At 53.8% G+C, this 10,093-nt stretch overlaps 6 protein-coding genes across 6 annotated transcripts; 1 reads left to right on the top strand and 5 right to left on the bottom strand.

Moving 5' to 3' along the window:
• Window positions 1-351: 351 nt before the first annotated feature.
• BU25DRAFT_456781 (N-carbamoyl-L-amino acid hydrolase) lies at window positions 352-1,773 on the bottom strand (the record flags this gene model as incomplete). The annotated part of the gene is made up of 2 exons (XM_033710063.1): window positions 352-1,624; window positions 1,673-1,773. 2 exons carry the CDS (start codon window positions 1,771-1,773, stop codon window positions 352-354), a joined length of 1,374 nt encoding a protein of 457 aa, XP_033563907.1.
• A 389-nt stretch (window positions 1,774-2,162) lies between these two features.
• On the bottom strand, window positions 2,163-3,267 carry BU25DRAFT_408986 (uncharacterized protein). The gene has a single exon (XM_033705955.1). It carries the CDS (start codon window positions 3,134-3,136, stop codon window positions 2,315-2,317), a length of 822 nt encoding a protein of 273 aa, XP_033563908.1. The 5' UTR covers window positions 3,137-3,267; the 3' UTR covers window positions 2,163-2,314.
• Window positions 3,268-3,392: 125 nt separating this feature from the next.
• Window positions 3,393-4,400, top strand: BU25DRAFT_408987 (uncharacterized protein). Its single transcript, XM_033705956.1, has 4 exons — window positions 3,393-3,488; window positions 3,628-3,641; window positions 3,741-3,824; window positions 3,875-4,400. The coding sequence occupies exons 1-4, from the start codon at window positions 3,451-3,453 to the stop codon at window positions 4,225-4,227; spliced, it is 489 nt and encodes a 162-aa protein (XP_033563909.1). The 5' UTR covers window positions 3,393-3,450; the 3' UTR covers window positions 4,228-4,400.
• Window positions 4,401-4,484: 84 nt separating this feature from the next.
• BU25DRAFT_388953 (DUF1613-domain-containing protein) lies at window positions 4,485-6,239 on the bottom strand (the record flags this gene model as incomplete). The annotated part of the gene is made up of 1 exon (XM_033704495.1): window positions 4,485-6,239. The coding sequence occupies one exon, from the start codon at window positions 6,237-6,239 to the stop codon at window positions 4,485-4,487; it is 1,755 nt and encodes a 584-aa protein (XP_033563910.1).
• A 366-nt stretch (window positions 6,240-6,605) lies between these two features.
• On the bottom strand, window positions 6,606-7,652 carry BU25DRAFT_363975 (acyl-CoA N-acyltransferase). The gene is made up of 2 exons (XM_033703773.1): window positions 7,175-7,652; window positions 6,606-7,093 (listed from the first exon to the last, which is right to left on the bottom strand). Exons 1-2 carry the CDS (start codon window positions 7,358-7,360, stop codon window positions 6,749-6,751), a joined length of 531 nt encoding a protein of 176 aa, XP_033563911.1. The 5' UTR covers window positions 7,361-7,652; the 3' UTR covers window positions 6,606-6,748.
• Window positions 7,653-7,796: 144 nt separating this feature from the next.
• On the bottom strand, window positions 7,797-9,306 carry BU25DRAFT_408989 (uncharacterized protein). Its single transcript, XM_033705957.1, has one exon. It carries the CDS (start codon window positions 9,205-9,207, stop codon window positions 7,900-7,902), a length of 1,308 nt encoding a protein of 435 aa, XP_033563912.1. The 5' UTR covers window positions 9,208-9,306; the 3' UTR covers window positions 7,797-7,899.
• Between the last annotated feature and the right edge of the window lie 787 nt (window positions 9,307-10,093).

A 10,093-nucleotide genomic window follows, 5' to 3' on the forward strand; every position in this document is an offset into this window, starting at 1 on the left:
TAACTAGGCTCCGAAGGAAGCCCATGTTGCGGATTGCGTCAAAGGGCAGAACCGGGGTCACCAGTCAGTGTCGAACGCGTAGGATGATGGCGGTTAAGCTCATAGTGTAAGGTTGCAAAGAGGAATGAATGTCATGGAGTAGGATAGAGGAAGGTTGATTGTAGGTGCGAGGCTGAGTTTACACGTACCAATGTATACGCCCACATCTGGAGGTTATAACCGAAGATAATGGACGGTGCAAGGCTGCAACTGCTTCCTCAGGCTACACGGATTAAGACAATGACAAATGTCTGGAAATTACACAAGAACATACTCTCATAGGTGTTCAATGGTTGATGCTCATGATAGGACTCAAAGCGTATAAGGTTCCTGCTTCCAAGTAACCCGCCTCTCATCCCTCATCCGATCGAACCTCACCACGCTCTCCAACAGCACCTGCGCTCCCGTCGCACAATCCACCTCCTCACAAAACTCCCTTGGATTATGACTCACCCCCTCTCTACACGGTACAAAAATCATACTCGTTGGGCACCGCTTACTCGCATACACGCTATCATGCCCTGCGCCCGACGTCATCTCCATGACCAAACTGTTACTATTGGGGCCGAGGACGGAGAGTGCGGATTGCTGCACGGCGTGAATGCAATCGGAGTGGAAGGTTGCCGCGGGCGAGTCGAAGTCTTCGGTTATGGAGACCGAGAGGGGCAGGCCGGCGGTGCAGCCGTGGTTAAGGGAGTCGATGTCTTCGCCGGCTGCGATCTTGGGGAAGTTACGTTCGACGAGAGCTTTTAGCTCGGCGACTGTGGAGTCTTTCTTGGCTCGGATGTCGAGGCTGAAGGTCACGTCGCCGGGGACGGTGTTGGTGGAGCCGGGCTTGAGGTTGAGGATGCCTGTTGATGCCAGCGCACCGTGGGCGGTAGCCAGTTTGTGTGAGTGCAAGATCATCTTGGAGGCTGTGAGGAGCGCGTCGGCGCGTGATTTGAGATCTGTAGTACCGGTGTGGGTGTCGCGACCTTTTACCTTGACGGTCAGCCATTTGTAGGCTTGTACACCGGTTACTACGCCAATTTTCTTGTTCGCCATTTCGAGAAGGGGACCTTGCTCAATGTGAAGCTCGAAGTGTGCAGCCATCGGCATAGCTTCATAGCTTGCTGGCGTTGTTCCTAGGTAACCGATCCTCTCAAGCTCAGACTTCTGAGTTGCGGTTCCTGGATGTACTTCGCGAAGATTGTGTGCCTTTTCGAGAGGTATGGAGCCAGCCCATACACCAGACGAAACCATCGACATCGGGAAACGTGCGCCCTCTTCGTTCGTCCAGTTCACGACACCAACAGGATATTCAGTCTCGACCCAGTTGTCAGCCAGCACTTTCAACATCTCGACACCAGCGGTTACTCCAAGAATGCCATCATATCGACCACCTGTCGGCTGGGTGTCCAAGTGGCTTCCAACATATGTTGGCGGCTTATCATTCTTCAGTCCTGGCCGAATTGCGAAAATGTTACCCATTTCATCAACAGTAGTCTTACAGCCCAAAGCTTGCGTCGTCTCCACAAACCAATCTCTTGCTTGTTTGTCTGCATCTGAAAGGGCAAGACGAGACATTCCAGTCTCGGTGGCAGCTCTGCAATCATCAGCATTTCGATATGTACGACGCCCGGGAATAACTTACTCGCCCCATTGTTCACCAGTTCCCCACTTGCAAGTGTGGTGGATGTCTTCCATCAATCGCTTTTGGTTGACTTTCAAATCTTTGAAGTGCTCTTCAGTCATTTCCTTGGTACGGATCTGCCATCTTGGCGTAGTTGAGAAGGTAGCTCTTGAGATAGTGTTGCCTCTCAATGCGGGGTATCGTCTGCTGGCGATTCGAAGCGCAGGGATTCTGAATGCAGACAAAGCCATTGCGAAGGACTTTTGAAGTGTGAAGGAAGGAACATGGCTGGGGATTGAATAAGGAACACGGAATCGCGAAGGATGCGAGGCGTGTAGTCGTATGACACACGACTAGTTGTGGGGTCACGCCTACATATTCCGATAAGAATGCGGGAGGGGCTGGCTCTGATAGGGTTACCCGTCGGCGACTTGCCCGCGACTCTGTCCGTCAGTTCCAAGGTTATCAATAAGCATCGCACGATTCGTACATGGTGTCGTTAATGCGGGTACGAATATACAATATGCATTGTCTGTTGTGCTTGCCGAAAGCTAGTATACAAGCCGGGTATCGAGATAAATCGCTGGACAAACGCCTGAACCATAATAATGCTGTAGCAACTGCCGTCACCTCCTTGCAGTTTCGAGATATAGATGATTGCGCTCACGCTGCCTTTCCCTTTCCTTTACCCTCGAACTCTGGCTGCTTCGCATCCTCCTCAGATACCTCCTCCTCTTCATCGCTATCGCTCATGAACTCGTCATCTTCATCGTCCCATCCAAACATAGCTCGTTGCTGCGCAGGCTTCGATGTCGAAGCAGAAGGCTTTGCTTCGTCCTCGTCTTCTTCTGAGCTCTCCATCTGTGCTAGCAGCATCTTCTCGATCGCCTCTTTCGTCTTGTTCTCGGCCTCCTCCTTATCCTCGAGCCACTTGCCGTCCAATCGTGCTTTGCCACCAGCGTTCTGCAACTCTTCCTGTTTTCGCTCTGTGCTGGCCACAATATCCTCCCACCGCTTCCTGCGTTCGTCCTTCTCACGCTGTTCCATCTCGGGCTTGATCGCGAGGTACTCGGCGAGTGTCTTTGCTTCAGCGACGGTGCGCAGTCGTCGTCCATCCAAATTTCGTGAAGAGGCGTTTGCGTCCTCCTGGTTCTTCTTCTTGCGTGACGACATGCGGCCACCTTGGGCACGCAGGATGGATCCAAACCCACCCTTTCCACCACATAGAGGTACAGTCAGGCGCAGCGAAAGGAATGTGTCTGACGGCGAAGAGAGGAGGGTCGAGACTGGCTCCTCAGCATGGCGGACTGTTCGGCGTGAGTTTGTTGTGAGGATGTATGATGAACTCTGGATCCATGGAGCGCGTTCGTACAGTGTGTCGTATAGCGATGTAAGTGAGGCATCCTTAGGTGTTGTGAAGGCGATGTTCTGGCCCTTGATGCTGTTGACGATCACAGTCACTGGGGTCTGAGTGATAGGCTCCATGTTGGTTCTTGTCGAGTGTTGTATTCGTGTGCGGCTAGTTTTTTGGGTCTTTTTTTTTACGGTTCCTTGCAGCTTGGAATTCTCGCGCTCGCAAATTGAGTGAGTGTGTGATGATGTTGGTGATGTCGATGAGGCAGCGGCGAACTTTGATGATTGCGAGGCCCGTGCGCCTTCCTCCACTTCACCGCCAAGTCGCTTATGCTAGCGTGGCAGGCACGAACACCGATATTCGTGCAGTCTATCAACAATTCCTCCCCATCGCCAACCACCAACTAATCCTACAGCATCCCCCGAGACTCCTCGCAACAGTCAAGATGCTTATCCCCAAGGCCGATCGCAAGCTCATTCACGAGTTAGTCACCCTCACCACCGTCAATGCGACGCTGCGCTCGAGCTCTGAAGTTTCGCACGAAATTACGACTTGATCATGAGCACCGCTTGGCCCCTCTCAACCTTGAATTGAAAAGCATTTGCTAACATTGTTTTTCCAGGTACCTCTTCCGAGGTTAGTATTTTACCCACACGCGAGCCATGGCTATGGCACACTCGTATATTTTCGCAGTTCTGCTGCATATAAGGATAGGCTGACACACGGTCACCACAGAGGGCGTTCTCGTTGCTAAGAAGGACTTCAACCTTCCCAAGCACGGCGACATTGACACCAAGAACCTTTTCGTCATCAAGGCTTGTCAGTATACCTGATCACTCCATGCGTGATTTTGGTCTAATACAGCGCAGGCCAATCTTTGACCTCCCGCGGATACGTCAAGACCCGCTTCTCGTGGCAGTACTACTACTACACCCTCACCCCCGAGGGTCTCGACTACCTCCGCGAGTGGCTCCACCTGCCCGCTGAGATCGTTCCCCAGACCCACATCAAGCAGCAGCGCTCTGCTCCTCCCCGGGGTATGCTCGGTGGTGACGGCGAGCGCCGTGGTGGCCGTGGCGGTCCCCGCGGTGACCGTGGCGACCGCGAGGGTGGCTACCGCCGCCGTGATGCTGGCGAGAAGGCTGAGGGCGCTGCCCCTGGCGAGTTCAAGCCTGAGTTCCGTGGTGGCTTCGGGCGGGGCCGTGGCGCCCCTGCTTCTTAAGCGATTGACCTTTGCTTAAGGAGTACCGGACTAGATACAGGATCATCTTTTGCTGCATTACAAAAAGGGACAGGACCTGGTGGCATACGGCGAAATGAAAGGATGATACCACGAATGTATTACACGTACGAGATGCGGCTTCGCACTCGCCGACCACTTTCACAATGATACCCAATTCGTTCAGTGAGCTCTGTGTGACTTGTGATGTCCTCCTATATCCTGTCTGCTATTTGCGTCTATCACTATCTGCCACAATGTCAATGTCCACCCTTCCCAGGCTTCATCAACCCACTCCCCCTCGCAACCCACTGCATCCTGACCTGCTCGATGCTTATATCTCCACTCATCTCCTTCACAACCACCTCTCTCGCATACTGCAGCCTCTCCTCCAAGCTCCTGCCATCATGCTCCTTCTCAAGCTTCCTCCCCACCACCGCAATATTCCTCGTACTTGGGATCCTCAAATGCTCCTTCTCAACCACATACCCCATGCTCTCCGTCAACGCACTCGTCCAGCTGCACAAACTTGCATATGCACTCGGTTGCGCATTCTTGTTCCCCTTCGGCTGTCCATCGTCAGGGACGTACTTCTTGACCGCTGGTGCGCGGAACCGTGTGCCTCCGAAGTCGTGGCTGCAGCACGGGATCGCGATGAAAGGCGATGAGGAGAGGGAAGCGAGGAGTGGCGTCCAGGGTGTAAGTTCGTCGGCGTGGTTCGAGACGATGAATGTTCCGGTCGGGAAGACACCATTATGACTTGCTGGAGACGGCGAATCCTGGCCATCATCCGCCGTCGTGGCGGCTTCCAAAACTTCAGGGATAAGCAGCATCTCCTTCAGCTTCCCCTGGCACTTTTCCGGGAAGGTTTCCCACGTCTTCCGTCGTCGAGCATCGAAACCCCAACCCCTCCACCCTTCCTCATTCAAAATATACACCAACAGTCCGTTCCCACACCCAATATCGACAAAGCCAGGAAATGCCTTTTGCGCCGACACTCTTCTCTCCTCACCCTCACCCTCCCCATACATCCCCACCCAAAGCTCAATCAAAAATGCTGCAATCCCCAAATCCTCAAAGACATGTTTCCCCGGCGGCGTCTGCTCGACCCATCCCTCAATCAGAGCCTTCGCGTACTTGCCCTTGAGGTACGCGTAGGTGTCTTGAAAGGGTTTTTGAGAAATAATGACATCGTGGTGAACGCGCTTTTTGTACCCGGAGGCCCGGCCGCGCGAGTGCTTATGTATGACTTCGAGCAGTTTGAGCGCTGTGCGCGAGAGTCTGTTGTCCAGTGGGTGGGAGGCGAAGAGATCGAAGTAGATGCTGAGGTGGCCGGGGGAGGGGAGCAGGGTGGGGAGCGAGGGCAGGTAGGTGTAGAGGATTGCGAGGCGGCGGACGGTGGGATGGTAGTAAGGGATTTCTTCAGGGTTGGAGATATGTGGGGTGTAGATTACGAGGTAGCGCTCTGCATCGACTGTCTCGGATTTGCCATCTGAGCGGATTGTGACGGGGGCGGTAGAGGTGTATAGGTGGCAGGTCTGCACCATGGTGTTGTCGAGCTTTGGGTTCCGCGGGATCAGCTTCCGCACTACCAACCATGTCAGATCGTAGCCGTCGACTCCGCCTTCAATGAGACGTGGGCGGTGTTCGGCGCGCAGGTGCTTGATGATGTCTGCCAATTCCAGAGACGTCGTGGCTTGGGGGTTGAAAGAGGCATCGTTGAAGCTGGTGTATGACAGCTCTGCGCGAGCGAGGTGGGAAGCTGTCAGATTGGGATTCTCGAGAAGATTGCGGCTGACATCGAGGAAGTATGGCGGCGTAAAGCTGGCAGGCGCAGATTGCACGATCGTCCAGATCTCAGGCGGTAGGCCGGAAGAAAGGTTCGGTGCTGACACAAGATCATAGGGTGTGAACTTTTCTGGTGTAGGCTGCGCGCTCGGTTTCTGGTTGCTCTTTGTCTTTTCTTCCTGTGCCTCTGGGTTCTGCTGGTTGTCCTTCAAAGTCAAGTTGGCCATGCCTTCTCCAGCGCCATTTTCGGCCATGCTCAAATGGTCTGCCAAATCTATCTCTTTCTGTGACGTGACTTACAAGCTCTTGCTGCGCGTCGCACGTGCAAATGGTCAATAAAGACACTGGGTACGCTCTCCAAAGCTGACGTGAGTATGTTGGGTCAGCTCGAAGAGGGTGATGTGCGTGTGTGGTGCCCGTCAAGTTGTGGTGTTGATGTCTGAGAAAGTAGACTAGTTTCTCGCTTGTAAATGCTCAAGAAAGTGCTCATAGTACGTTGCAGCAACTGAACGTGACAGCAACAACATTGCTTAGGTATAAGATCTGAAACAAACATGGGGAATTGAAAGATGTCATGTTTCAAGCTGTCAAAGGGCAAATACGGGGTGTTCATATACCATCTATCTAGCGTCTAATACTCTCCCCTTCGACAAGACAGCCGTCCTCTCGAGCCATAACGCCCCCAAATGCAACCACGCCCTCCCGCACAACATCCTTCGTTTCAAACCTTCACCATCTACCGTCCATAGTAATGCGCCATCTCCAGCCCGGCCCTCTTGAACCCACACTTAACATAAAACCCCTCATTTGCCTCACTACAATCTAAAATCGTCTTATAGCATCCGACCTTCTCCGCCACGAAGTCGAGCGCCTGAATAATCCTGAGGCCCAGCTTCTTGCCCTGTTGGTCCTTGGCAACAGCGATGTCCTCGATATGTCCGACGAGCCCAAGCTGGTGGATGAACTTGCGCTCGACAACCAGGGCGCCGGTGCCGACAATGCGCGAGGAATTGTCGAGGATGGCGATGAGGAAGTAGGAGTCGTTGTGGGTGGATATCCATGTGTAGCGCTCGTTCCAAGCCTGCGGTCATCGGTATGTTAGCATATGTCTCTCTCTCGTATTGTGTGGGGGCGATATGGGATGATGGGGAGGGTGAAGTACCTCTTCAGAAATATCGCCAACTGTCGTCAACACCCTCAGCACGTCCAGGAAGCCATTGTGGTAGTCTTGGCGCTGGATTGGCCGACAGGTGTAGCCTTCTGGCAGCGCTTTGAGGACCTCGGGGGAGATGAGTTCGGAGCTGAAGAGCGGCGCGGTCGCGTCGCTGACGGGGGTTTGGAGGGCCATTGTGAGCTGTTGGAGTCTAGCTGCGGCTGCCAGATTGTTCTGAGTGGAGGAAGGTGCGATTGTGCTTGCAATTGGCGTCTGGAGGGGTGCGAGGGGTGCTGAAACGTTATCGATAAGGAAAAGAGGCGGTGAGGTGGAGATTGATTGGTTTAACGTCCTTTCTGAGTCTGCGACTATGGAAGACGATGGTGAGGTGGAGAGGATGTCGATGGTTCTAAGAGGTCGGTTAAAAGGAGTCAAGAATGCTCGATATGTTGAAGAAAGGGGGACTCTGCAATCGACTACTTCTTCTACGGTCAAGATCTACATGTGCTGGCAGCTGAAAGTCAAGCATCCACATCCCAGTCAGGAACCAATTCGTGTTCCAAAAATAGACACCGGAAACTTCCCCTCCCAGCAACGTCATCCAAAGACTTCAGTGTCACATCTCCATTATTGCGAACATCGGATCAATTAATATTGACATTACCTGTATATGTAGACTACGTAAAATTCGTACATTGGCCGTCACCAAGGAGGAAGTACCCATCCACCCCGACTCACCACCCACTTGGCGTCCTTGAGTGCCTACACCTCCTGAAACTCTTGAGCACATACTCCGGCTCCAGATCTCCATCCTCCAACTCCAACCCCACAACCTTGGCAAGCGCCGCCGTGAGCGCCGAGTTTTGCCTCTGCAGCAGTACAACTCTCTCCTGCAGCCTGACCATCTTGTCCGCGCTACCCTCCTCGAGGACTTCAATCTCGACTGCGCTATCGCCTACAATCTCATCACTGCCCGGCTCAGGAGTCTGTCTAGGCGTCGGCAGCGCACCAGGCCCGGTGTCCGAGTTTCTTTGTTGTGTTGACGTCGACATTAAGATAGTGGGATGTACTTCTTTCCTCCTGATTTTCTTCAGATCGCGCAGCTTCCTCGCTTTTGTCTGTTCCTCTCGCGAGATAGGGTGTTCAGCAAGAGGATGCTCAACCACAAGAATTGGCTTCGGACTGATCGGCGGACTCTTCCCTTTTCGCACCGCATGGGCAGCGACATCCATAATGTTAGGCGCAGAGAAGGAGCGACTTGCACGGTCGTAAGAGCTGAACCCTTGGATCGCGCGCTCGACGGCGGGCGAGGCGAGAGCGGGGACGAGCATGTCCTCGGTGAAGCTGAGTGACATGTGCCGGGGACGGTGCTTTTGGTTCTGTGGCCCGGGGACAGCGATAGGGAGGGTGAGATTGTCTGTGCCGGACAACCTAGGGATGATGATTTTGAGATGCTTCGCTCCGCCCGACGTTGTCATCTCGCGAGCGCAGGTAGGTACCTTCGGCTTCTGGCGTGCACGTTGAGGCGAGCCTTCTACCGAGCCGACGCGTGCAGCGAGGCTCTTGCGCTTGACCTTGAAGATCTTAGGGCCACTTCTTGTACGCTGTCGACCTGTCGCTTGGTTATCCGTGTTCGGTCCTGTGTGCTTAAGGTAGTAGCTGAGATCGTTCAGCCCCAGGTGGCTGCTGGCGGTAAGTGCGTCGTGGCCGAGAATCGGTGGCGCCATTCGTCCCAGGTTGGACGAGCCAGCTCGGGCTGCTTGTCTTACCGTGACGTACTGGCTTCGCTGTTTGGGCACTCGGATGTCCGAGTCCCTTCGTTCGTATTCTGTGAACTGACCTTCAGTCGCACGTGTAAAGTCACTGTCCACGGACACAATAGATTCCTTGCGGAGTGGGAACCGAGGGTTGGTGAGACGTTTAGGGCTGCGTTCTGGTACGGCTGGTGGCAAGTCGGTGGTCAGCTCCAGGTCCTCAATCGGAAAAATGGCGACGGGCTGGTTGGAGCGTAATGTCGGATCTGGCGAATTCGGCAGTGGCATTTTCGGTGGACTGGGTGTGTGACGGTGGCGCACCCTCAAACTCGACTCTCGACTGTCGGCCTGGCTGTCGAAATATTTCTGAATTACTCCAAGCGGTGCCACTTCTTCAAGCTTCTCAAGGTCTTCCTGAGTAGGCATGTCGCTGTTCGTGTCGCTCCTCGATGCATTACGTTCGTGTTTAGCTACCCAAGGCTCCAGTGAAGCATATGGAGCGCTTGTGTTTGCCTCAGGGCTGGTGACCTTATAAGGTGTCTGACGTCGCGACTGCTTCTTTTCCTTTAGGTCATGATCTGGCATGCTGGTACTTTGTACGCGGACTTCCCTCTTCTGGTAGCTGTTTGAGATGATGGCTCGTGCCTGGCGTGGCTGGTAGGTGATGATCTTGGTCATGGGACTGGAAATAGATCGACGATGTGGAGGAGCAGCCATCGGCCGGTACACCTCTGGAGACATTGGAGGAGAGGAGGCAAACATTGTTGGTGAGGAAGCAACACCGACTTCTGTTGACTCGAGCTCGACGGGGGCACCAGGATTGACAGTCAGTCGTTTCTGCTGAAGGTAAGGCCCTGCCGACGAGCTACGGCTGTTTTGACTGTTAATCCGCGGACGTGAGTAATTCTCGTTGGAAGAAGATGTTGAAGGTCGATACACTTCGATGTTCTGTGGTGCGCGCATATCGAAGTTCCTTGGGGTGTGGTTCACAAACATATCCTTCCGCTTACGTTGGGCGCCAAACTCGTCAATATAATGCACCGGAGCAAGTGGCAGCTTGTTCTCGCACTTATCAGTAGCTGCAGTCGTCGTCGTCTTTGTGTTATCGTCGTGCGTCTTGGCGGTAGACTTGCGCTTCAGGCTCGCTGTCAGACGATCCGCCTTCAGGCTATCC

This window comes from Macroventuria anomochaeta (genome assembly GCF_010093625.1).
Source record: "Macroventuria anomochaeta strain CBS 525.71 unplaced genomic scaffold BU25scaffold_9, whole genome shotgun sequence".
Taxonomy (NCBI): Eukaryota; Fungi; Ascomycota; class Dothideomycetes; order Pleosporales; family Didymellaceae; genus Macroventuria; species Macroventuria anomochaeta.

Bases quoted from the DNA above. Each gene is read 5' to 3' on its own strand.
- BU25DRAFT_408986 (XM_033705955.1), bottom strand. From the start codon at position 3,136: ATGGAGCCTATCACTCAGACCCCAGTGACTGTGATCGTCAACAGCATC.
- BU25DRAFT_408989 (XM_033705957.1), bottom strand. From the start codon at position 9,207: ATGCCACTGCCGAATTCGCCAGATCCGACATTACGCTCCAACCAGCCC.
- BU25DRAFT_408987 (XM_033705956.1), top strand. From the start codon at position 3,451: ATGCTTATCCCCAAGGCCGATCGCAAGCTCATTCACGA. The intron at 3,825-3,874 runs GTCAGTATACCT...AATACAGCGCAG, and splicing joins CCTTTTCGTCATCAAGGCTT to GCCAATCTTTGACCTCCCGC.
- BU25DRAFT_363975 (XM_033703773.1), bottom strand. From the start codon at position 7,360: ATGGCCCTCCAAACCCCCGTCAGCGACGCGACCGCGCCGCTCTTCAGC. The intron at 7,094-7,174 runs GTACTTCACCCT...CGATGACCGCAG, and splicing joins TTGGCGATATTTCTGAAGAG to GCTTGGAACGAGCGCTACAC.